The sequence below is a fragment of the Rutilus rutilus genome, assembly GCF_951802725.1.
Source record: "Rutilus rutilus genome assembly, chromosome: 12".
In the NCBI taxonomy this organism is placed as follows: Eukaryota; Metazoa; Chordata; class Actinopteri; order Cypriniformes; family Leuciscidae; genus Rutilus; species Rutilus rutilus.
This window is the reverse complement of record NC_140217.1, coordinates 12,670,537-12,698,087: the sequence shown is the minus strand read 5'-3', so window position 1 is coordinate 12,698,087 and position 27,551 is coordinate 12,670,537. Positions and strand designations below refer to the sequence as shown.

The 27,551-nt window shown below is 41.7% G+C and overlaps 1 protein-coding gene across 1 annotated transcript in view; it reads right to left on the bottom strand.

Moving 5' to 3' along the window:
* Positions 1–27,551, bottom strand: part of spega (striated muscle enriched protein kinase a) — a 91,856-nt gene that overhangs the window by 53,748 nt on the left and 10,557 nt on the right. Inside the window, exons 3-6 of the mRNA XM_084426701.1 lie at positions 20,157–20,261; positions 19,165–19,279; positions 17,329–18,539; positions 16,208–16,354 (exon numbers count right to left, since the gene is read on the bottom strand). Of these exons, the coding sequence (XP_084282827.1) occupies positions 16,208–16,354; positions 17,329–18,539; positions 19,165–19,279; positions 20,157–20,261 (1,578 nt within the window). The remainder of the gene's footprint in view (positions 1–16,207; positions 16,355–17,328; positions 18,540–19,164; positions 19,280–20,156; positions 20,262–27,551) is intronic.

Sequence of the window (27,551 nt, the reverse complement as noted above, 5' to 3'; positions counted from 1 at the left end):
CATCTCTGGTAGACAGTGCCCTCACAAAAGCCTCCCTGTCCCTGTCAGTCAAATCCGCTGGCCACAAACCTGGGTCAATATCCTGCCTATGACTTCTGCTTTCTTCCACCATGCATCTCTCATCCTCATCATCACTGTAACTTTCTTTCCCTTCTACCTTTCCTTCCACACTTCTTCCTCCTTCTACATGAGAGGGCCCTGGCTCTGTAGGATGCACACAATGCATGTGGATATACATATATATTGTGATATATACAGGATATTAAAATATGCCTTATACCAATAAATGACACTTACACTACAGAACATTGACACAAATGACCTATAGTTCTGTATCACCACCACTTGATTACATAAATTAGATACAATAGATTTGTGTATGTGTGTGTGTGTATGTAAGCTTCTCAAATAAATTGCCCTTCATGATGGGAATAATAAAGTCTGTATCTATAGATGTCATTTAACGGCCAAAATTCAGTCTAAATGAACACATCAAACTGGATTATTTTAATATTGTCTGTAACTTACATGCAGGTTGAGGTAAGCTACCCATTCTAACTGCATCCAGTACAGACAGGAGTTTTGTTTTTTGTTTTTATGTCATAATGGTCATTATGTGAGAAAATAATTAGTGTTTGATTTCTGTCATTAATAAATATTTCATTTTCTTTTTTGTTATGGTAAAAAAGAGCAATAGAGACAGAGAACCCCACACAGACTCCCTGTAATGATGCTAAGTCATTAACACAATGTTGCTCACCTTCTTCACTGGGACAGGGGGGGGTGTAGTTATGGGGAGACTGGGGTGTTGGTGGTGACTCCTCTGTTGTTAAGTCTGCTAAAAGGGGCATGCATGGACAATGATTTAATATGAATCTTGCTAAACGTTCCCCTGCACTGATTAAATGTTGATGAAATGTAGGCTAACACTAGCCTGCAGCTAGTTAACGTTAGCTTATTTCACTATGGACAACAGGTGAATACCACTAACAGACTAAATGCTACCCACCTTTCTTGGTGAAAAACTGGGATACAGAACGACACCCTTTCTTTCGTCTTTCCTCTCTCTCCTTTCTCTCTTTCCTTTTCTGAAAACCAGATTTTATTTTACTTCTCAACATTATGGTCTCTCTTTATTTCTAGCGCGCCGTGCATTGATTGACTGTCTGCAACTAACTAAACACCGTCACTCATCATGAGCGCGCTAAGGCAGGACCAAACCATTTCATGCAGATACATGGGGGTGGTCGGTCAATATTGATGTTTTATTTTTTGGTCAGTGGGGATATATAAAATCAAAGACATAATTCATTATATTATTATTTGAAATATACTCAATGATGATAGTTTATACAGTGTATAATACAATAAAAATTTTAAATGAGTTTTTACCTATTTGTTGGGCCCCCTGTCATTCAGGGGCCCTTGGAATTGTCCTAACTTTTCCCCCCTATACGGCGCCCGTGTGCATAAGACTTTTTTTTCCTGTCCTGTCCTGGACTCGGTCTTGACTCGGACTCGAACCTTTTTGGACTCGGTCTTGTCTTGGACTCGAACCTCTTTGGACTTGGTCTTAACTTGGACTCGACTAGTCCTGGTCTTGGACTTGTCTTGGACTCGACAAAGGTGGTCTTGACTACAGCCCTACTTGTAAGTGTAATGTTTCAATATACCTGGGACTAAATGGGCCCCATTGTTTAGTTTATGAAAGTACACTTTGAAGTATACTCTCAGTAAATTACCTAGTTCTGGCATAAAACTCTAGATGGCACAGGCTGATAAGTCTTTGAGTCATTTGGTAGCGATCACATTATCTACATGGCACAGCTGATTGGTTGCTGTTGCATCAGCGTCCAATGAGCTGCGACTCAACTATCAAACAAATACCGGGGTGTTGCTGGTAGCAGTATGCAGTGAGCTTTCAGAAACGCTTTCAGACCTCACCTGGAATCAACATCTAAGATAAGTGATTGATGTTTTATTCCACATCTCTGCGCATATTGTGTGGTCTGGTTATTAATTCCTAAACGGAGCAATCTTTGTAGTAGCCAAATCACCCTGTAGCCCAAGACTGGTTGCCCACTGAAGCTAAGCAGGATTGAGCCTGGTCAGGACCTGGATTGTGTGGTCCGGTTATTAATTCCTAAACGGAGCAATCTTTGAAGTAGCCAAATCACCCTGTAGCCCAAGACTGGTTGCCCACTGAAGCTAAGCAGGGTTGAGCCTGGTCAGGACCTGGATGGGAGACCTCCTGGGAAAACTAGGTTGCTGCTGGAAGAGGTGTTAGTGAGGCCAGCAGGGGGCGCTCAACCTGTGGTCTGTGTGGGTGCTAACGCCCCAGTATAGTGATGGGGACACTATACTGTCAAAAAGCACCGTCTTTGGTTTAAGACGTTAAACCGAGGTCCTGACTCTCTGTGGTCACAAAAAATTCCAGTGGCCTCTGTCCATCATGGCCTCCTAATCATCCATATATACTCATTGTATCAGGGACCAATCAGACTCCTATCCACCACACAACGATCACTCTCTCCGGAATACTAATCACCCGCACCTGTTCACCATCAGCAGTCTCATCAACCAGCACTTTAAAACACTCACCATAACCTCAGTTCATTGTCAAGCCTCCAACAGGAACAGACCATTACCCGTTGTCTCTTGAGTTTCTGCTGCGTCCAAGATTCCAAGGCGTAACGTATACTCACCTGTGAAACACTAACCTCTGTGTCAATGTTCTGCTGTCTCCAGGACTCCTGTTCGATTTCCTATGGCCTGCAATCCTGTGTTCTCCCGGGCTTCCAATGTGTCCTCTGAGCTTGCTTGCTATCGACCGCATCTGTAAGAGAAAAGACAAGTATTAATGAACTGTGACAGTTTGGTATCAACATACCTGAAGTGAACGTGCTTACCTGCTGTCAGCCCCGCACCGAGTGATCTTCACAGAATCTGCACTTGAACTCAATGAATACTCACCTTGCACTCTTGTAATTTTGAATAAAGCTGTGTTTGGATTCACTTACCTCTGTCTCCTTGCCTATATCCTGACAGAAGGCTTGACCGTACACCACTATGGATCCTACACAGCCCGAAGACAGCGCTTCCGCAAACCCCGCTTCCACCATGGTTTACATCGCAAACTCCGCCTCCCGACCAGCGCCCTTCTCAGGCCGGGCGGAAGATTGCAATGGGTTTTTGCTGCAATGCTCGCTCGCCCTTGAACAACAGCCTAAATTATATCCAACAGAAAGATCAAAAATATCTCCTTCATCATCCAGCAGTTATCTGGGTCAGCGCTAAGGTGGGCTGAAACACTGTGGCTTCAAGAGACTGCGGTCACATCATCATTGCAGAACTTCATAAATCATTTCAAAGAAGTGTTTGGGCATCCGGTAGAAGATTCATCTGTCAGTGATCAGCTGTTACGGTTGCGTCAAGGTAAAAGATCCGTTTCTGATTATTCCTTGGAATTTCGAACTCTAGCATCAGCAAGCGGGTGGAACGAAAAGGCTCTCCTTTCAGTTTTCCGAAGAGGATTAAATCCCACGCTTCGTCTCCAGGTCGCCATTTACGATGATACTCTACGACTAGAAAAACTTATGCAGCAGGCTCTTCGAGTGCATCAAAGATCCCAGAACTGTTACCTAGACGTTCAACAACCAGCCCCCGTACCTCATCAGAGTCCACCTGAGTTCTCCTCAGAACCGAAGTCAGAGAAAATGCAAGTAGAAACCCATCGATTGTCTGAAGCTGAACGCAACCGCCGCCGAGAATTAAGATTATGCCTATATTGTGGAACTGAGGGCCATTTTCTACGATCATGCCCATCACGTCCTACTCGACTGCTGGTTAGTTCAGTTCTTAGTCATCCCTCAGTATCAACCCCGTTAACGATATCAGTAATTCTGAAATCTCCAAATTTCCGAGTTTCAGTCGCAGCCATCGTGGATTTTATGCGAAAAACTCAAGCTCCAGAGATCCAACACATCCAAACCATACTCCATCCATGCCGTAACTGGCAAAGTTATCAACAAGGGGTATGTAACATCTCAGATAACACCCACCAAGAATCGTTTGACCCGTTCATTCTCGAGAATAGTCAAGCTGACATAATCCTCGGTCGTCCATGGCTCATCCGCCATCAACCTACCATTAATTGGAAATCCGGCAAGATTCTGAACTGGGGTTGCAACTGCCTTTCGACCAACGTCATACATCCGGTCTCGTCAACCGCCGTGCCACAAGAACCGGTTTCAGTGAGTTCCACTTCCATTGAAAGTCCCACAGAAAGTCTATCAGTGACTATTCCTCCATGTTACTCTTCATTTGCAGATGTATTCAATCCTGTTACTGCTTCCAAGTTACCACCACACCGACCTTGGGACTGTGCTATTGACTTGGTTCCAGGGGAAACCATTCCCAAGGGTCGGATTTACTCCTTGTCTATTCCTGAGCAAACAGCTATGCAAAAATATGTCGAGGAAGCTCTACAACAAGGTTATATCAGACCATCCACCTCACCTGCTGCCGCCAGTTTTTTCTTCGTCCCCAAGAAAGATGGAGGATTACGGCCATGTATTGATTATAGAGCGCTCAATAAGATCACAGTAAAATTCAGCTACCCACTTCCTCTTGTCCCATCCGCCCTCGAACAACTCAGAGAAGCCAGAATGTTCACCAAGCTTGACCTGAGGAGTGCATATAATTTAATCAGAATACGAGAAGGGGATGAGTGGAAGACAGCGTTCATCACCTCCGCAGGGCACTACGAATACCTCATGATGCCATATGGTCTGGTAAACGCCCCTTCCGTCTTCCAGAGTTTCATGGACGAGGTGCTCCGAGACTTCCTGAATCGCTTTGTGCTAGTCTACATTGACGACATTCTAATCTTCTCGAAAGACCCAGTAGAACATCGACGTCACGTCTCTCTCGTACTCCAATGGCTCAGAGAGTTATCTCTGTTCTTGAAAGCAGAAAAATGCATGTTCCATCAGACCACCGTTGAGTTCCTTGGTTACCACCTCAGTGAACGAGGAGTTGAGATGGATGACCATAAGACCAAAGCCATCACCTCCTGGCCCACACCTCAGTCGATAAAGGAGCTACAAAGATTCCTGGGCTTCGCAAATCTTTACCGAAGATTCATAAACAAGTACAGCATGTTGACAGCCCCTCTAACTTCACTCCTGAAAGGAAAACCAAAGACCCTTCTCTGGAATTCTGACGCCGAACACGCCTTTCAGTCTCTCAAGACCGCATTCACCACTGCGCCCTTGCTTTGTCACCCAGATCCTGAAAAAATATTCTTCGTCGAGGTCGATGCTTCTACTATTTGGGTAGGAGCAATCCTGTCACAATGCTCGGAGCATTCCTCCAAACCCATGCCCTGTGCTTTCTTTTCACGCAAGTTATCCACCGCTGAGAGTAACTACGACATCAGCAATCGAGAATTCCTGGCCGTTAAACTTGCCCTGGAAGAATGGAGGCACTGGCTGGAGGGGGCCAAGCACCCGTTCATCGTCTTCACGGACCACAAAAAACTCCAATATTTGAAGGAAGCCAAAAGACTCAACCCACGTCAAGCTAGATGGGCCCTAGCTTGTTTTCACTTCCAGATATCCTATCGTCCGGGCTCGAAGAACATCAGAGCAGATGCCCTGTCACGTCTCCATGCCCCCGAAAAATCCCTGGAAGAACCCAAAACCATCCTGCCAGCGAAATTATTTGTCAACCCCATCCAGTGGGACATCGACGAGCAACTCCTCGAAATATCACAACACTTACCTTGTCCTCCAGAGTGTCCGGCTGGAAAAGTCTACGTACCTGAAGATTTCCGCACTTCTCTGATCTCCTCCGCCCATTCATCTGTTGGGACAGGTCATCCAGGTATCAGTAAGACTTGCTTGACTCTTCAACACAAATACTGGTGGCCAAACATGCAACACGACATTAAGACATCCATCCAAGGATGCACTCTCTGTGCCATAACTAAGGTCCCACGTCATCTGCCTACTGGGAAACTACTGCCACTACCCGTTCCACATCGGCCCTGGTCCCATATTGGGGTTGATTACGTTACAGACCTTCCAGCCTCTGACGGCTATACCTGCATCCTTGTGGCCATTGATCGATTCTCTAAAGCTTGCAAGTTAATCCCCTTAAAGAAACTGCCTACAGCCTTTGACACTGCAGAATTATTGATGGAACATGTCTTCCGTAATTTTGGTATTCCAGAGGATATCGTGTCTGACAGAGGGCCCCAGTTAATCTCCAGAGTGTGGCGAGCGTTCTTCGCCTTAATGAACGTAACAGTGAGCTTAACTTCAGGTTATCACCCGCAGTCAAATGGCCAAACCGAACGGAAGATCCAGGATGTCAGCCGTTTTCTTCGTACATTCTGCCACTCCAACCAGAACATCTGGAGACGATACTTGATTTGGGCAGAGTATGCCCAAAGATCCCTCCGACAGGCATCCACAGGCCTAACGCCCTTCCAATGTGTTTTGGGTTACCAGCCTCCACTATTCCCCTGGTCAGGTGAGCCCTCAGAGGTACCCGCGGTCAACACATGGTTCCAAGACAGCGAGAGAGTATGGAACCAGGCACACCATCACCTTCAGCAAGCTGTAAATCGCCAGCAGAACTTTGCAGATACTCGTCGCCGCCAGGCTCCCAATTACCAACCTGGGCAACTGGTATGGCTTTCCACTCGAGACATCCGCCTACGGCAACCCTGTCGCAAATTGAGCCCAAAATACATCGGTCCATTCCCCATCGAAAATCAAGTCAACCCAGTCACCTACCAACTTCGTCTTCCTATTCAGTCCCGCATCCACCCCACATTTCATGTCTCCCTCCTAAAACCCCATCACTTACCTGTATCCGTTCCCTCTGCAGATCCGGTCCCTGACGATAACCCCCCGATACCGCCCATTGAAGCCGAGCCCATCTACACGGTAAAGGAGATATTGGACTCCCGACGTCAGGGTGGTCGACTCGAGTACCTGGTGGATTGGGAGGATTACGGACCGGAAGAAAGATGTTGGGTACCTCGTAATGATATCCTCGATCCCAACCTACTCTCTGAGTTTCATGATCAGCATCCTGGAAAACCTGCACCACGACCTCGAGGCAGACCACCACGACGTCGGGGTCCAAGGTCCGCTGGCGCGGACTCTGGAGGGGGGGGTAATATCAGGGACCAATCAGACTCTGCCCTATCCACCACACAACGATCACTCTCTCCGGAATACTAATCACCCGCACCTGTTCACCATCAGCAGTCTCATCAACCAGCACTATAAAACACTCACCATAACCTCAGTTCATTGTCAAGCCTCCAACAGGAACAGACCATTACCCGTTGTAACTTGAGTTTCTGCTGCGTCCAAGATTCCAAGGCGTAACGTATACTCACCTGTGAAACACTAACCTCTGTGTCAATGTTCTGCTGTCTCCAGGACTCCTGTTCGATTTCCTATGGCCTGCAATCCTGTGTTCTCCTGGGCTTCCAATGTGTCCTCCGAGCTTGCTTGCTATCGACCGCATCTGTAAGAGAAAAGACAAGTATTAATGAACTGTGACAGTTTGGTATCAACATACCTGAAGTGAACGTGCTTACCTGCTGTCAGCCCCGCACCGAGTGATCTTCACAGAATCTGCACTTGAACTCAATGAATACTCACCTTGCACTCTTGTCATTTTGAATAAAGCTGTGTTTGGATTCACTTACCTCTGTCTCCTTGCCTATATCCTGACACATTGGCTTCATAATTGTCTCCTCTCCACCAATAAGCTGGTGAGTGGTGGGCGTTCTGGCGCAATATGGCTGCCATCGCATCATCCAGGTAGATCCCCTCCCCCCTCCCCCCTTCTATGTAAAGCGCTTAGAGTGCTGAGGAAAGCGTTATATAAATGAATGAATTATTAGGGGTTCAAGCATGAAATGCTGAAACCCTATTGTAATTGTAAGGATTTGTAAAACGCATCGTGCAGGCCAAACCGTAAGGCCTAGAGACTTGAAACCTGGCCAGATGGTAGGCCTCAATTTGGGGACAACCTATCAGAGTATGACCCCGAATGGCCCATAGGTGGCGCTACAGCAACCAAAAGTTCAAAATCACTCATAACTCTTAGACCGTTTGTCCCAGGATCAAGTGTCTTATATCGTTGGAATCCTTGGCTCAAGGCGGACAAAATGGCTATCTCCGATTTTGATTTAGGCAGGGAAAATTTTCTGCTATGTCGAATTTTGTCCAAAACCTACTTTTGCAAACTAGTCCCTGGTTTTTCGCCCGATCGGAACCAAACCAGTCTAGGACAATTCTCTGGACTCTCTAGATCAGTGGTTCTCAACCTCTCCTGCAGGGACCCCCTGACAGGCCATGTTTCTGTTTTAACCCTGAAATGGCACACCTGATTCAATTAATGAGTAGTTATTAGAGTAGGAAGAGTAGGACTTAGTCAATTAATCAATTAGTCAACTACTCATTAAGCCTTTAATTATTTGAATCAGGTGTGCCATTTCAGGGTTAAAACAGAAACATGGCCTGTCAGGGGGTCCCTGCAGGAGAGGTTGAGAACCACTGCTCTAGATCAATAATTATCAAAAAAAAGTTGAACTTTGGCATTTGGGTGGCTGTAACAGGGTCATTTAGAAAAGGGGCGTGGCAAAATACACTCAAAAGCCTATAAATCCCAAAGGAAAACTCAGAACTTCACAAAAATTGATGAGCATATGTGTCAGACCATGGTGAGGAAGCATGCAGAGTTTCATGGAGATCGGACCATAGGTGGCGCTATAACTGGCAAAAAGCCTTCATTCTTATTAGGGGTTCAAGCATGAAATGCTGAAACCCTATTGTAATTGTAAGGATTCGTAAAACGCATTGTGCAGGCCAAACCGTAAGGCCTAGAGATGTGAAACCTGGCCAGATGGTAGGCCTCAATTTGGGGACAACCTATCAGAGTATGACCCCGAATGGCCCATAGGTGGCGCTACAGCAACCAAAAGTTCAAAATCGCTCATAACTCTTAGACCGTTTGTCCCAGGATCAAGTGTCTTATATCGTTGGAATCCGTGGCTCAAGGCGGATAAAATGGCTATCCCCGATTTGCTCAATTTTGAGTAAATTGCATTTTTTTGAAAAACCTATTTTTGCAAACTTCTCCTAGGTTTTTGGCCCGATCGGAACCAAACCACTGCAAGAATATTCTCTGGAGTCTGACAATCAATAATCATCCAAAAAATTCAAAATTTCAATTAACGGTCGATAAGGGGAACCAAAATATTTTATGGCACCAAGGCCACTTTTACTAAAACGGTTATAAATTGTGAACGGAAAGAGATTTTGTTTGCTAAACTTGGGATACATCTTCCTGAGCTCAATCTGAGATCACTTGAAAAAAATCGCAACAATTGGCCACTTGGTGGCACTATAGAATGGTTATAACTTGTGAATGGAAAGAGATATTTTCGCAAAACTTGGGACACATGTTCATGAGCTCATTCTGAGGTCACGTGAAAAAGAATCATGACAATTGGCCACTTGGTGGCACTATAAAATGGTTATAACTTGTGAGCGGAAAGAAATATTTTCGCTAAACTTGGGACACATGTTCATAAACGCAATCTGAGTTGACATGAAAAAAATCGTGACAATTGGCCACTTGGTGGCACTATAACAGTGAAAAAAATCATGAAAATAGCTATAAGCGCACCCAACTGTTAGTCTACTGAAAATTGGCACGCAGTGTCTTTGTCCAAGGTGCCATGATAGTCTATGAGAACATTGGTGTATCTCAAAAAACTCAGTATACGTCATTGGCACAATGCTTTGAAGGAGCCTTAGAAGTTTCAAGCCAGTGTTTTTTCACAGGAGTGACCTCCTAAGACTCCTGAATCCTTGCCGAGTCCAACAATACCAAACATGCCAGGTTTCACCTTATGGTTTTTGTAAGTGTCATTTAGAGCTTTAAAAAATTGTGTTTATCTTCAAAGCCGTTAGTCCGATCGAGACAACAACAAAAAAATAAAGGAAATTTGAAAGAATAGGTAAATAGCTAAACAATAACGCCAATTTTTTTAAATTATGATAGGAACTGACAAAAAAATTAATTAAATCCAATCAATTTCACCCATGGATCATTTTGATGCTCTCACATGTTTGAAACGAACAATGATGGATTGTGATGAAATTTGTTTTGAATTGGGACTGGCGAATCCCCGTCCATACTGTCAATGACCATTCGCAAAGACCCGCCCACTTTAGTTACTGTTGCTATGTCTGACAAGCGACGCCACTCTCACACCACACCAAGTTCTCACGCAGTGAAAAATACATTGCGGATCAGAGAGGAGACTGCGCGCTGACAGACAAGTACTTTTGATATGAAACAAATGCCGCTTTTCCACTACACTACCAGCTCGCCTCGGCTCGACTCGACTCGGCTTTGTTTGGTTTTCCACTGTGTAAAAGTTGTACCTGTACCTGCTTCCAGGTACTTTTTTTCATACCACCTCCGGCGAGGTTCTAAGCGAGCTGAGGCGATACTAAAATGTGACGTGAAAACACGGCAGACTGCTGATTGGTCAGAGAGAATCGTCACTATTCACTGCATCATCATTGCACGCGCCAGACGGAGTATCCTGAATAAAAAACAGCAAAAACAAAAACATCCAAAAACAGCATACACTCGATTTCCTCCATTGTCCTGTGTGTGTGGCAGCGGATGTATCTCGCGTAGAAGATTAAGTCATGGCAGTTTCCTGCGGCGTCGCTATGACGACCAGGTACTATTGTGGAGGTACTATCTGCAATGGAAAACAGAGCGAAAAGCGAGCCGAGCCGAGTCGAGTCGAGTTGAGTTGAGCTGGTATTGGTAATGGAAAAGCGCCAAAAGTCTCACCTTTCAAATGTAGTCATTTTTTAGAGACATTTAAACAATAATTACCATTTTGTGACTCTTTAATGTGTCTGACAGATCGCTGTAGACTCGAGGCTCAGTTAAAGCTGCTCGTGAACCGATCATCTCTTCCTTCTAGTTAATTTATAGCATTAAAATAAACATGCATGAACATAAAAAGAATGTTGTTTTAAAGTGCTAAGACGTCAGTACACTTTATTTTTCAAATTTAAATCCTCCAATGTTAATCTACTAACTCTCCTGACTGCTTTGTGGGACAAAATGGCGGATTATGATTAGTCAGATCGCCTGTCAATCAAACTCCCTGCAAAGGGTAAATTGAGAATGCCCGTGCGCAAAATCCTGATCTAATCGACAACTTTGCAGTTGCACATAGGAATGGCCGGAAAATCCCGCTATAATGTAAGAGAGCATCTTTTTTATGTATTTGGACCTAGGCCTAACAATGTGTTATGGTGCACTGTCACCAGTGTTTTTTTTTTTTTGGTGAGTGTAGGCTACTCCTGATTTTATTAGTCATCTTATCTCTTATATGCTGTGTATGATCATATCCTGCCCTATTCATGGTAGCCTACTCGCGGACATTGCGTCATCAATGTCATCAATTGCATCATCAAAGGGCCCGCCTTGATAATCCTACTTAAGGGCCCGGTGTTGGCTCGTTACGCCACTGAATATAATTGTCTAAACTCCTTATCAAAATTACATATTTACAACAAATTTGACACACATATATGGGCACAGTTTGAGTACTACTAATAAAAGTGGTGGAGATCAGGCAAGACTGTAAGAAGACTCAGGCAAAAAGGTGCTATAACTGTAAAACCGCTTTAAAACCATATATTTCCTATGGTAAACTGCCTGTATTGGCTGTAAATTGACTTTTTCATCTATGATGGCAGTTGTTAAATGCTTGCTAAATAAAACTTAATGTCTTTTGATGCTGTTGTGCTTAAAGGCCTTAAAGGCCTTAACTGCTTGAACCCCGATAAATGCTGCTTGCAGCTTTAATTATTATTATTATTATTATTATCTTTACAAGTTTAAACTGGTTTCATGTTAGAAATGTTTTTAAATAGTGTCATGTCAACAGTGCACAAGTGAATCACTGAAGCATATAGCAGCAGTGTTTAATGCATGCAGCAGCAGTGGTCTACTGTATGTCTTTGCTGTTTTATACACTGTTAGCATTGATATGAAATCAGTTAAAGTGATATAAGCATTTGCGATTTAAACGGCATTTACCATATTAGTGGTATAACTTAATGACGCATCATTTTATTCCAAGAGCAATGTTTCCATTAGCTATGCTAAATGTGTTTGGTTGATTCAGATGCTAAAAGAACAATCAATACAGTTAAACTAAGCATCATGTGTATAGTCTTGTGGAGTGATGTACAAGTGATGTAGCACTATGCAGTTGTGTCTATGCAGCAGACAATGGTGTATTGTTTGTATCTCTGTGAGAATACGCTAAGATAAGGATGTGAAGGTTAAAGTAAAACAAGCATTCACATTCAATGGGATTACATGTTAGCTGAAAAAAGATAGATAGATAGATAGATAGATAGATAGATAGATAGATAGATAGATAGATAGATAGATAGATAGATAGATAGATAGATAGATAGATAGATAGATAGATATGTGACAATGTGATAGATAGATAGATAGATAGATAGATAGATAGATAGATAGATAGATAGATAGATAGATAGATATTCTTAATAGCTGCATTTATATTATACATTTCATACAAATATAATAAATTAATCTATTTTCATTTATATATTAACATTTTATAACATGACATGACCATTTTTGTCTTATTTTCACATTAAGTATAATGCTAACATTTTCACTTTTCTACTGTCCAGTGATCATTTGGAAAGAAAACGCGATGGAAGCCTACTTTAATTGTGTGGAAAGGGGCAACTAAATGCCACACAGAATGTGTTTTTTACATTCCATTGTGCTACTTTTCTATCGTTTTTAATGTAAACATCACCCTAGACGTAATTGACTGTTGCGCTCTCATCTCGCATCCATAATTTTGCAGAATATCGTGCATGATGCGGCTTTATAAAACGCGGCACTCAAGTTAAAATACCTTCTTTTTTTTTCTTACACTGAACTGCGTCTCGCAAAAACGCGTCCTATGTAAATGGCTCCTAACTGATTAAAAGGTAAACCGCACATACTTAGCCTATTTCAGTGCTTTTATTTAAGCAGACAGTCTGCCTCGTACATTCAGTTTAACAGGATTAACAGCAAGCTAAAGAGGGCAAGGTTTCAACTGAACTAGGTTATACATATGCATTTTCACTTACATTATTTTCTTGCTCCGTCTATGCAATAAATGCACGTTCTTAAATGAGCGAGGTTTTCTAACTAATTTTATCTTTGGTATGAATCAAAAATCAATCAGGTATATTTAGGCTACAAGTAAATATGACTATAGCCTACATATTCACGAAGGTACAACTCCTTGTAATTCACACCTTGATAGCACACAAACATTTCTGCCCGACTTCACGTGATTGTCAATGCACAAATTGTAAAAACAGATTAATAATATCTGTTCCTAAATTATGATTGGGTGGGCTCAGCCCCGCACAGCATGTATTTCTAGTGTTAAGCTGGTCAGTAAGGTAGCCAAGGCGCACACAGCCTTAGGTCACTAGTGTCTTTTCTCTTGTCTTCTGCTTTGTTGGGGGGTTAAATCATGTATGTTGAAGGTTGTATCAGCGATTGTGGGTGACGTCACTTCTGTTTGTGTTTGAAGCGAGATCCCAAACAAACCAAGTTGGCTCGCCCCTCCCTCCCATTTCGTGCATCATGAAAAAAACGATCATGCACACGCATTTCTTAAAGCGACAGACACACGATATTAAGATCAGCTAACAAACGCAACTCACACACTAAATCCCTACAATCTGATGTTCAGCATAATGTTGCCTACATTAGCTAGAGCTACGCTCATATTTTTTCAAGAAGTCCAAACAAGTCAGCACTAGCAGCTACTCACCTGTCCAGAATAAACAGTGCAACCTCGGCGTCCGATTTAAAAAATGTCAGTTCTTTAAGTTCTCTCCACCTTTCAAAAGCCTTCCCGATAACTATTTGTGTCTTGGAATAAACATGATGGTATTCCCTCACCCTAATCCTCCTCCTCCTCTTGGGGATTGACTCAGCCATGTTCAATTTCTCTTGTTCGTTGATAGACGCTGGCTTCTTCTTCAGCTCCGACTTCGCGTGCAGCGGTGCACGAGCGCAAAACCTCACAACACATCTGTGTGCAGATCTCAGAGCCTAGGCTGCCTACAGAGACGCGGTTTTTTTTGACGGCTTGCTTATGGGGCGGGCAGCTAGTGGATCGATAGGAAAGATTAGGTGAATGTGATAATTTAGGTTTGGGCCTTTTTTGGGCCTGAAATCGCTGATACAACCTTTAAATGTGCAGCAGCAGCAGCATGTATTGCATGCTCACAGCAATGTCTGTGAATGTATTGGCAGTAGCAAGTCTCGGTACTTGCTCTGCAGCAGCGTAGCAGATCTATTCCGCCAAGACCAAATACAATAACATTGTCATATGCATTATCATTACCATGCCAATCTCTATTACCATACCAGTCTCCCGAGAGTTGTCATGACAGAACTACTAGTTTAGTAGTTTTATACTGCAAGTATACTTGTAAGTTTTGGTGAACAACAAGTGAACATACCATCATACTTAAAGTTTACTATTTATATTTTATTTTTGCACTTTTAGTATACTACTATGTTCCTATTTAGTTTTTTTTTTTTTTTTTATAGGCTAGTTGAAATAACTTAAACTGTACTTTAACTCTTTCCATTTATTTTATTTTTTTATTTCATCCTACATTCATCCTTTGTTTATCAACACTTGAATGTGGGTAATTTTAACTAAAAAAGCCACAATCGAAAAAAGTATTTTCAAACAATATAAGTTTATCAGTATGTATGTATTAAGAAAGTATGTAAAACTATGTGAAAAAAGTAGGGGTGAGCGGGGCACAAGACATCAGATAACATTTTAAGCTGTCAAATGGCCATGTTACAATATGCCCCTCAAATGTTACAAATGTACCCCACAAATGGGGCATGTTGTCACATTCCACTTCCATTCTTTCGGGGTAAATAAAGAAAAAAGTATACACTGTCTTAATGAAACAAAACCACATAATTGTACTAGACATGTGTGAAATTAATATGGGGAAAAATAAATACTCTGAACCCTAAGTGGATATACACAAACTGAGAAAGTCAAAAAGTGTTAGGTTGTGCCCCGCTCTCCCCTATTTAATAGGCTACTCAAACAAAAGAGTAAGCACAACTACAAGCCAAGTAGACCTATACTTAGAATACTTAATACTCGATCAAAAGATTGCGTACAATTATAGGCCAAACATATCTCTGTCAGTATGAGTCAAGTATACTTAATTGCAGTTTTAAGTATATTTCTGAGAAGTACATAAAGTATATTTCGGAGAAGAACATTAAAAAGTGGACTGAAGGTATAGCACACTTGAATAAGCTTCTTTTTATTTTGTTTATTTGTTTTATTTATTTATTGCATAAGGGTGTTCAAGATTGTTTTTTATGAATTGTTTTGATAAAGATAAAGATAAGAATTTATGCTGATATTGTCCAAAACCCTTTTTTACCTTGGGTGTTTTTAAATCTTTGAATGGCACTGCCTATATTGTATATAGGCCTGTATATTTTTACTTATAATGAAACTCTTCTCATATGACACAAATCAAACAGCATGTGAGTCATTTGTTGCTTAGTGATGATCATGCTAATGTTAGACAGATCTGTGCAGATGCTGCACAAAATAGTATTTACATCATGGCTTATAAATTGAAGAATTGCTGAATATGCAGAGCTTTTAAATTAACTTTCCTCTAGGGGTTTTACAAGCCACTGATGTTGTCTATTTCGTAGAGATGGTTTGTCTAATTATAGATTCATATTTAATCTATGAATCATAACTCAACAAATTGGCTAGTAAGTTGACAGCATTACCCGAAATGGGTGATTATCATTTGGTGGGTGCTCATTTAAATGATTATTTATGTTATTAGTCATAGTTATATGATTTAATTACTGAGTGTCTCCACTGTAACTTGTTATGGTATTAGTCCTAAATGAGAAGATCACGAAGATGTTGATGCAAAGAGATCATAAGATAATTTTAAAGACCCAGATGATTAGCATTTAAATAATACTGTAGCTTAGGTCTGAGATATCTTACCTCTGGGGCCAGGGTTTCCCTTGATGATGCTCTGAAGCATCACCTCTGATCCAGGAGCTCCCATAACATCCTTACAATTAAGTTCCGATATGGGGGCCTCTGCGGGGTTCTCCTCCACAGACATACAGAAGTCATCTGGTGGGTCTTCTGGGAGGATCGGGCAACAGTTATTACTCAAAGATCTAGTGATGATAAGGTAACCTATCATGAAGTCATTACAACCTCACAATGTCTAGTCATCTGTCTCTGGTTACAAATTACTGTAGTGATCTAAATTTAAACATTATGCTCAAAACACAATTTTATTCTGTTCCTGCAATGCAGTAAAATAGGATGTGTCTGATCTTTGAGCTTTATAGGAATATTCCGCATTCAGTTCAAGTTAAGATCATTACCCAGCATTTGGCGGCATGTTTATTACCACAAAAAATAATTTCCATCAGTCCCTCCTTTTCTTAAAAAAACAACAAAAAAAAAAAAACTAAATTAAAGCCATTTACAATGGAAATAAATGGTACCAATTAATAATCATTAAAATACTCAATGTTTCAACAATATAGCCACAATACATAAATAATATGTTAACATGATTTTATTGTGGAAAATTTGCTCACTTACCTTTTCTGTGGAAAACTATATCGAATTTTACAACTAGCCTTGACAACATATAGTTAAAACCTTAAACCGGCTCTAACAGTGATTTATACAGATTAACAGCACAAATCACAAACAACTTTTAACAAGAAGTAATCTGAATGCCTTTATAAAATTACAAGTTGCACACGTCTGCAGTTAAATCCTCTAAAAATGGTCCCCATTCGGTTTACATTGTAAGCACTTCAGCATAACCTAAATGTTTACTTTTCTTTAACTTTTTTTTTAAAGAAAATAAGGGACAAGCCAAAGTTATTTTTTGTGGTAAACAACATTATGCCACAAATTATGTTGATTGAGCTAAACCTATATTGAACCCAGAATATTCCTTTAAACATTTCCTTTAATCAGATTTATTTATGAACGTTCATCCAGTTAACTGCAATGCTTGACATTTAACAGCATTTACACGCTATATTTTAACCAACTGCACCTGGTTAACTTAATGTTTCTGGAAGAAGTTTTACCTTTGTTTTTTCTGGCTGTTTTTCTTTCATTTTTGTTAGCTTCCTTTTGACCAAACTCTGCTTTATCTGCCTCTTCATCCACAGGCTTATTTTCAACCACAATAGTAGGTATGGTTACTTTAGGTGCAAGTGATGGGTCTTTTTTCTCCTCTCTCTCCTTAAATGATTTTGGGAGCGTGGAAACTGAACCAAACAACCTTGGAGGTTTTAGGGGTGCTTGCAACAAACCCACTTGCATTATGGGTTGGGAAGGTGGTTTTTCTACAGGTGACTTTGGCAATTTGCAGGATACATTTATCCTTGGTACCCTTGGTGAACACTGTCCTGGTATTTTACTGAAAGCAACCTTTTCATTGATGGCTTTTCTGTCTAACAATCGCCTGGGGTTAGAATTAATCCTGCACTGGTTTTCTGTAATATCCGGGGGTGCTTTCCATTCATGTTGTGTTGAGTCCTCTGGCACTTTCTTTTTCGGTAGTTCTGATGATGCTTCATTTGGCAAGGCTGAGCATTGTTTTTTTGCCTCTGGTAAATGATTTGAATTAGTATATTTTTTCTCTCTTGTATCTTCCACCTTCTGAATTATCTGGGCTTGAACTGGCTCGATGTTTCCAGTAGACTGTTTGTCAATCTGGGTGAGCTGATCCATTGAAAAGGCTTTCTTGATGTTGGACTTTCTGACAAGTTTCTTTATTCGGTGAAGCTCTTCTGAGAGTTTACTCTGAAAACCTTTCTCTACATAGGTTGACTGTTCCTCCAGAGAGGATGCTTTCTGCTTGAAGAAAGACCTCTTAAGTGCTACATCACTCTTGATGTTGTCTTGGGGCTTCCCTGCTTTACTCCTTCCATCCTCAGAACTGCAGAATGATGTTTGATTGAAACCCCGTGAAAGTCTTGATGAAGACACCATTGGAATGTTACTGCTGTGTCTTTGTTCTTCAAAAGCTCTCACTTTGTCTAATATTTTGGAACTTGGCTGTGTCACTTTGGGAGTTTGGATAGAGGATGCTTCTTGGGAACCACTGCTTTGAGATGAAGCGGAGATTTTCGATATCTTAACAGGGAGTTCAGATCCATTCATGGCTGTTTTGGTGCCATTGTGGGCAGTTGTTCGATCTACACCACATAAGGTAATGGGGCTTTGAGCTTTTTGGAATGGCTGGGTTTGGACAAATAAAGAAGCTTCCCTTGTTTTAAAGTCCAATTGGCCCCTGAAATGAGGGTAATTGTGGAAAATGTTGTGTTATGACGGAAAGTAAAAATAATAAAATGGCAAAGTGAAAAAAATCTAAATGGTCAAACACAGCATGCACACAGAAAAACATGTTGAAACATGTAAAACATTGTGGAAGATGAATAAATCCAAAATAAAACAAAGGCATGCAAAAAGGTTTGTACAAAAAAGCCATGGCAAACATTTTCACAGCATATCAAAACATGATGCAAGTGGAGTCTGAGGAAAGTGGAAATCATGAAAACATAAATAAATGGCTGCAATAAATGAAAAATAATGTAATGGAAATTATTTTGAAAATGTTCCTTTAGACTCGTTGTAACCTAAATAAAAAAAAATTATAATAATTGTAACCCCCTAATTTAAGTTATTTTGTGCCTTTTCATATCCAGCATGCCAGCACTCATTCTTGAACACTGTAAATGGAAAAGGTCCTTCTTCGATAGAGGCTCAAAACACTGCCAAAGTAGTCACTGGCTAAAGACATACTCTCCTCTGACCCCACTGCAATGTAGTACACACTGATTTGTGAGGCCCGCACAAGAGCTTCAATCCCCAGGTGTCTGACCGGAGGGCTCTCAACACACCCAGCATTTGCTTGCCTTCCAGGTGACAAGGGATCCTCAAGACCAGGAGCTCTAGAGCCCAAGGTTCGCATTTCCCTCTCCACTACTAGACCATCACTTGGGATTTGGGAAAGCATTGCTCTCCCCCTGCCTGAAAATACATAATTACATGTTATATTATAATAATATTATTATTTATTTTTTTATCAATAGGTTAAATAGATGAATTGATTAATTCAAAAACATTTATGAATTCTAAGCTTTACTTTGGAAGCTTGTTTCTACCATGGAATACAAATTAAAAAAGGAAATTGCGAATATTTATTCACAATTATGTCTGTTTTCTCACAATTGCAAGTTTGTTGCAAGCTTTACTTTGGAAGCTTGTTTCTGCCATGGAATAAAAATTAAAAAATTAATTCTTACTTTTTTTCCCCCAGAATCGCATGAAATAAAGTCGCAATTGCTTTATCTCTCGCAATTCTGACTTTACATCTCGCAGTTCTGATTTTATAAAACACAATTGCGTGTTATAAAATCAGAATTGTGAGATATAAACAGTATTTTTTTCCTCAGAACTGGACTTTATAACTCACAATTGCGAGTTTATATCTCATAATTCTGAGAAAATAAGTCTGAATGGCGAGATATAGCTAAACTAGCAATTGTGAGAAAAAAAGTCAGAATTGCGAATTTACATCATGCAATTCTGACATAATTCACAAATGAGAAAAAGTCAGATAATATTCATATAAGTTCATATAAATTTTGAAATAAAAGGTCACAATTATATATATATATATATATATATATATATATTTTTTTTTATTCCGTGACGGAAACAAGCTTCCATGGTTTACCCATCACAATTTTAGTTGTTCATGTAGTAAATGAATCTGAAACGGCATCCCTATTGTTAGAATATAGTAATTGTTAAAACACCTTGTTATGATTGTGGCCAAATGTGGAAATTGATGCTACAAACTGAATATTGCTGAAGAGAAAAAAATCACTCAGTATGTTCTTACCAGTCGGTTGACTGTTGATTGCTTCCCTCTGAGGAGGCATGAACTGTTCCTTTATCTCCATGGAGACCTGAGGCTCTGCACTTTCATCTTCTGTACTGTTTGAGTCTACAGGAATGGGTGAGGCATGTTGAAATGGGAATTTTTACAAACAAAACATACATACAGTAGCACAGATGCTTTCATAATGGACTACACTCTCAGAAAAAAAGGTACAAAAGCTGTCACTGGGACAGTACCCTTCAAAGGGGTTCTAATATGTACCATTTAGGTACTAATATGTACACTTTCGGTACCAATATGTACCTTTGAGGGACTAATATGCACTCTTTAGGTACAAAGGTGTGCCTTTTGAAAATACACCACCTCAGTGACAAAAGGTACCACCACAGTGACAGGTTTTGCACCTTTTTTTCTGAGAGTGTAGCTGCAAGAAATCTTTGAAATGTATTTGAAAGTTTGTGGTATTGAAGTTGTGCTGTGACTCGAATGTATAATGTGGAAGTCTTATACAATATCTAGGTTGAAATTCTAGGAATTCTAGGAAAGAAAGAAAGAAAGAAAGAAAGAAAGAAAGAAAGAAAGAAAGAAAGAAAGAAAGAAAGAAAGAAAGAAAGAAAGAAAGAAAGAAAGAAAGAAAGAAAGAAAGAAAGAGATCATTCTGCAGAGCAAGCTTTACTTTTTGCAAAATAAATAATGTAGAATTTCAGTTTAATGATATAAATCAAACTGAAATTAGAGCTCCAAATGAAAACCTACAGTATATTTTACAGTTCTGTGTATAATATTGCATAGCTGCAATCCCAAACCAATCCAAGAGCCCAGTAATGAAAGATGAGGATTTTAGAAATGTATAACAACAATTACCATTGCTTTGCTTCCTACACAAGCGAAAAACTTCACTTCCATAACGGCAGCAAGCAGAGGTGGACAAGAGAAGACTGTTACTATAGAAACCAATGTCTGCAGACATGTACTTGTGTGGGAGCATAAACATAACACACATGCGCTCACACACACACACACACACACACACACACACACACACACACACACACACACACACACACACACACACACACACACACACACACACACACAGGGTAAATTTCTAAATTGTATAATCGTTCAGCCTTACTCTGTGTTGCAGTCAATTACTTATAGGGACACGCAACAATTTGTGATATAAAAATTTACCTACAGAAATATTGTCTTGGCAGCTATTTTAAAGCCTGTTAAACCATCTACGGCAAGATTGTGCGCACCCTTTAATTGTTACATTTGTTACAAAAAAGCTTGTGATTTTGGACTTTCTACAGTTTTCTCGTAAGCAAAACACACCATGAGTGAATCTCCCAAACGTCCAGCTAGAATGCCCAGCTCTCTGGAAAGACAAAAAATAAAATAAACAAAAGGCTGTCTGTTAATTTTGAGAAGTGCTAATTAGTAAAGATTTTTTTCTTAGCCTGCTTGTTGCATCTAGAGGGTTATGCCAGTGGTGTAATTAATTTGGCTTTCATTCAACAGTACATAGCCTACATAAATATGTGATGATGACACAGGGCTGATAACTATAGTATATTAAACAGAATTCCTATATGCTTTTTTCCTCCTTTGTCAATTCTCATGCTGGCTTGCAGCTTTTCAAATGCACTCCTACGTTGCTACCAAGGCAACTAGGATGTTCCTATGGGCATAGTCTTTTCAGTGCCTAAGACATTGTTTATTATTCATAATAAAGGCAAATAACTAAAAAAAAGGTCTGACATGAAAAAACAACAACAACAATGTTCTCTGTGCCATCAGTTCTGTTGTTTTAAAGTCATTGTACTGGCTGTACATAAAAAAGGAACTATAACAGACCTATACAACTTATTTTACATTGCTACATTATGAGTTTGATTTGCCAAATGTAAGAAAAATCTCAAAAAGTCAATTTGTATAGTTTCTGAAGTGTATTACTCTGGATAGAATGCTTCGACTCACCTGGAATCTTTTCTTTGACCAGATTTTCTTCATGGCCTCAGATGAACTTAATCTCCCTTTCAGACTAAACAACAGAATCACCTGTCAGTGTTTCTGCAGAGAATATCACTGTCTATTTCTAATCTGACTCTTGGTTATTTCTGACTCCTGTGTACACTCCTAATAGTCTCAATTACTGTATGTCCTTCCCAGAGCTTTTACCTCAGGAAGAATGTACCAGAATCCACAATTATGCAAAAAGCACTAAAAATAGTACAAACATCCAATCATGATCCTCATGTGACAAATGAAGATAAACAAATTCCTCAAGTAAACAACAACATCCAAGCTCTATTGGATCCCCCAGAAGCTCTTGAATGACAAACAGAAATCCAAGTGACAGGATATTCCAAGGCACAGCAGGAGGTGGAGGTCAGATCGGTCCTAGTCACAACAGAAGGGATGAGAAAACTGTCTTTAACAGATACCCACTTGCATTCTCCCAGTCCCCTTTGGAGATAAAGATATAAATAGGGGAGTGGTAGAGGAGAGAGACTGAAGGGAGAAACAAAGAACAAGCAGCAGCCAATAACACAGGCAGATCTCAGTGCAATCAAAGCAAAACATTTTCAGCAGCCTTAGCGTGCACTCTCTCTTTCTCTCTCATCTCTTCCTTTGTCTCTGGTGCTGGTGTGAAGAGAGAGACTATTGGTCTCAGCACAAAGCATCAATTATATATTCTGTCTGGCAGTGATTACGTCACACTACTCCCATGTCGATGATGCTGCTGCTGGAATGAGAAAGGAGGAAAGCTGACACAGAGAATTAGCTTTCACTTCTCTTGCTACAATGACCTCTTTGCTATATTTATTTAGCAGACTTTTTTTTTTTTTCTATACATAAAAAAAATTTAGTGTTAAGCATGGAGAATGATATTCAATCTTCAACTGGCACACATGAATCAGTAAAACCAGATATACAAGAATAATGTTGTTGATCAATTATTTTCTCACCTAAGTATACCTCAAGACAGAACAATTCATACATTGAAGCAATGGCCTTATTATTTCCTATTTAGTTTGCAACTGCAGTTAATTCATATTTGTAGTTTATATTGCAAATTAATTCTGTAGCTTTAAATTTAAATTATTTTGCTATATGTTATTATTTTTTCAGTGAAGTTGTAACAAGCAGACTGAGCCAGACGGCTGTGTGAACCCAGGTGCCGGGAGATTTACTGAACACATGAGTAAGCAGAACATATAGAGCAAACTGACATACAGTAGACATGTAGAAAATGGTACAATGGTAATGCAGGTAAATCAATGATAAGGATATGTCTCACAATTAAGATGAAGAGGATCAACAATGGAGTCATAAGGAGAACACTGCGGAAGGGTAGTGCAGCTGGAGAGTCCTGTTTGCAAGACTAGAAAACAGAGGCAAGAATGGGGTGGGTATTTGAAGTGTTCTTAATGAGCAAGTTAAAAATGAACAGCCGTTTGTGGTATATAGGCCGGGAAAAGAGAGCAGAAAGTGAAAGGAGGCTGACAGTTTGGGCGGAGGCGTGACATGGTTGTTAGAGAGAGTTTTGGCCATATTCAGCCCAGTGCAGGAAGCGGCTCCAATTTTGCGTGTTAATGACAGTAAGTTAATTAGGAGAAATCAATGTCCACTATCCAGTGAGACAGCCTCTTCTTGGAGAGAGCTTTTCCCTTCAGCTTCCCACCAAAACAGACAAAGAGCTGGTCTAAGGTCCTGAAACACTGCATTCTGTCTACGTAAGCACGAAGGGCGCGTACTGAACAGAGCAGTGCCAAGGCTGGGTCTGCCTCCTCCGAGGGCAGTGCTTGCAGGTTCACCACCTGATCCCCGAAAGGAGTGGTGGGAACCTTGGGCACATATCCAGGCCGGGTCTCAAGATGACGTGAGAGTTAGCCGCCCCGAATTCCAGGCACGCTTCGTCGACCGAAAATGCCTGCAGGTCCCGTACCTTCTTGATGGAGGCCAAAGCAACCAGGAGCGCCATCTTCATAGAGTGGTACTTAAGCTCAACTGATAGAACCACTGTGAGGTCCCAAGAGGGCATATGAGGGGGGCAGGGAGGATTTAACCTCCTGGCCCACCTAAGGAACCTGATGACCAGGTCATGCTGTCCTACCGTCTTAGACTCCACAAGGTTGTGGTCCGCAGAGATCACAGCCACATAAACCTTCAGGATGGAAGGAGACAGCCTTCATTCCAATCCTTCTTGGAGGAAGGAGAGCACAGACCTGATCGAGCATTTTCTGGGATCTTCTTGGCGAGAAGAACACCAGGTGACTAAGAGGTTCCACTTCAGTGCATAGACGTGTCTCGTGGACAAGGCTCTAGCTTAAGTGATGGTAGCCACCACCTGAGGTGGTAGAGTACTCAAACCTTTCGCATCCCGTCCAGGACCCACACGTGCAGGTTCCAGAGATCGGGACGCGGGTGCCAGAGGGTGCCCCGTCTCTGAGAAAGGAGGTCCTTCTTCAGAGGAATTGGCCAGGGAGGGGGCTAACAGACAGGGCTAACACGAATGGGAGTACCGTATACTGATCTGCCTGCCCCTTGAAAACAAACCATAGAAACAGTCTGTGTCGAGGAAGAATGGAGACATGAAAGTACGCGTCCTTCAGGTCGATCGCTGCAAACCAATGCAATGGACGAACGCATTCGAACATGCATTTGGCTGTCAACATCTTGAATGGAAGCCTGTGAAGGGTTCGGTTCAAGACGTGCAGGTCCAGGATTGGTCGTAACCCACCACTCTTCTTGGGTACAATGAAGTAGGGGCTGTAGAAGCCAGACTTCATCTCAGCTGGAGGGATGGTCTCGATCGCACCCTTTGCACGCATGACAGGGGCATTGCCACCCACTATGGTATAGCGGACTCCCCAGAAGCCGGGAGGAGACCGTAAGAACTGAATCGCATAGCCGAGCCTGATTGTTCACGCAAGCCAGCGGGACAGATTGGGAAGCTCTAGCCAGGCTCCCAAAAACTGAACCAGTGGGGTCATTGGAACCACAGGCGTACCCACGATGGGGCAGCGACCGGCCCAGAAATGGGAGGTGTAGTGTCCTGGTGTGGGGGTGTGGTCAAGTTCCGCATCCTTGCAGAGGAGACTAGGGAAGGATGAGCGTTCCGCTGTGGCCTGCTCTGACAGGGGTCTGGCGACAGAGGGGGACTAGAGTGGTAAGGCATACCATCGCACACTGCCATCCGCGGCCTCTTGGGGTTCGGAGGAAGGGGAGCCAGTTCTTTCTTTAACAATTTTAGGGTGCCGCCGACTGTGAGGCCAGCAGCGGGGGAAGGAGAACAAAATATTATTTCCCAGTCCTCCACCGGGGGAAGGAGTGATCCTGCTACCAGCTCCTGGGAAGAACTGTGCGCTTGCTCCGAGCTGCCCATCTCAGGAGCACCGCTTAGCCTGGTGTTTGGCAGGCTTATTGGCAGGGGGGGGGGGGGTCATCCCCCGGTGCCCCGAATTAAACACTGGGTGCCCGAAAGGAACCAGGCTCATCCGGAAGCTCCACAGCTTGCTCCTCGAGGAGGAGATAAATTGGAGTGTGGCAGAGGGGACTCTACGTCCACGGAGGTCATTGAGTCTTGATCTTAACACCGCGATGGGCATGTTTCCGCAATGAGAACATGACTCATCCACGCACGCTGCCTGAGTGTGATTAAAGCCCATATACGCTAGGCAGCGCTTGTGACCGTCAGGCGGATGGACCAAGCGCCCCCCATCCAGAAACACATGGGCGAGACATCTTTAAAAAGACGTACCCGTGCAGCTCTTTTAGAAAAAAAAAAAAAAAACTCTTTCAGCAGTGCTGAAGCGCCCAGGGGAGAAACTCGAGCCGAGTGCAAGCCACTGCACAGACCAGCAGCAGGATCGTGAATCCGCTGAAATGCGCCGTCACACCAACACCGACTGAAGAGTGCTCGTCTGTCTTTTTTGCTAGAAGAAGGCGAAAGAGAACCACATACACACTTCGGCCCCCGAAGCAGAAACATAATGCGAGATTGCACTCGCAGCTCCTTTTATAGCCACACGGTGGGGCAGAGTTTGCGATGCAAATTTCACAGACCCATGGTATTTTCATACCATTGGCTCGTTTTCTAATAACTCGAAGGTGATAGGGCTCTTTAGCGAAAACCCCATTCATCAGTCTCTGACATAACTCGTAGTGACTGACTGAAAGGGAACCTGCTAACTCCTGGCTCAGCCGGGACTCGAAAAACAAAAAAAAACATATATAAAAAAAAAAAAATTCTCTCAACATTATGAGAACATCAGTCAATAAGAACGTTTTCACTCAACATTATGAGAACATCAGTCAAGAACAAATAAGTCAAGTCAAGTCAAGTCATTTTCATTTATATAGCGCTTTTAACAATGTAGATTGTCTCAAAGCAGCTTTACAGAGATAAATGTATAATTTAACGTAAGATTGTTTTGGCTTTATAGCGGTTCTTTAATAAAGTTATTTTCCAGCTAAAGTTAGTTTTGATTGATTCGCTTCCGTCGCAACGATCATTTGTTTTTAAATTAGGGCCGCCAAGACGACACCATTCTCTCTACACAGACTTTAAACGCGAACCTGTGAGAAACGCTGATGGCGTTCAGATGCGCATTAAGAACGGGTTCTATAGTTATGTGCGTTTGAAGGTCGAAGGCAAAGGTCCTTCATCAGGCGAAGGTCCTTCATCAGATCTGGAAACGGCCTGGATCCGGCAGGCTGCGGGAAAACCTTGGGATAAACAAAGACACTAAAATTAACGTAGATGCCATTCTTCTCATGATGTAACAAGTACATCAGGATTTATGGGAAGTGTTCCCGGTTCCAGCTGACCTAATCTATGCAGCCTAATATTGAATTGTAGAAGTCTATAATGTATTATGTGAACGCTATGTCAAAGAGATGTGTCTTTAATCTAGATTTGAACTGACAGAGTGTGTCTGCTTCCTGGACAATGGTAGGAAGGCTGTTCCAAAGTTTTGGTGCTAAATAGGAAAAGGATCTACCGCCAGCAGTCGATTTAGATATTCTAGGTATTATCAACTGGCCGGAATTTTGAGATCGCAATAGACGTGAAGGAGTATAATGCGTTAAGAGCTCGCTCAAGTACTGCGGAGCTAAACCATTTAGTGCTTTGTAAGTAATCAGCAATATTTTAAAATTGATGCGATGTTTAATAGGGAGCCAGTGCAGTTTTGACAGAACCGGGCTAATATGGTCATACTTCCTGGTTCTGGTAAGAACTCGAGCTGCTGCATTTTGAACTAGCTGTAGTTTGTTTATTAAGCGTGCAGGGCAACCACCCAGTAGAGCATTACAATAATCTAGCCTTGAGGTCATGAACGCATGGACTAATTGTTCCGCATTTGTCAATGAGAGCATATGACG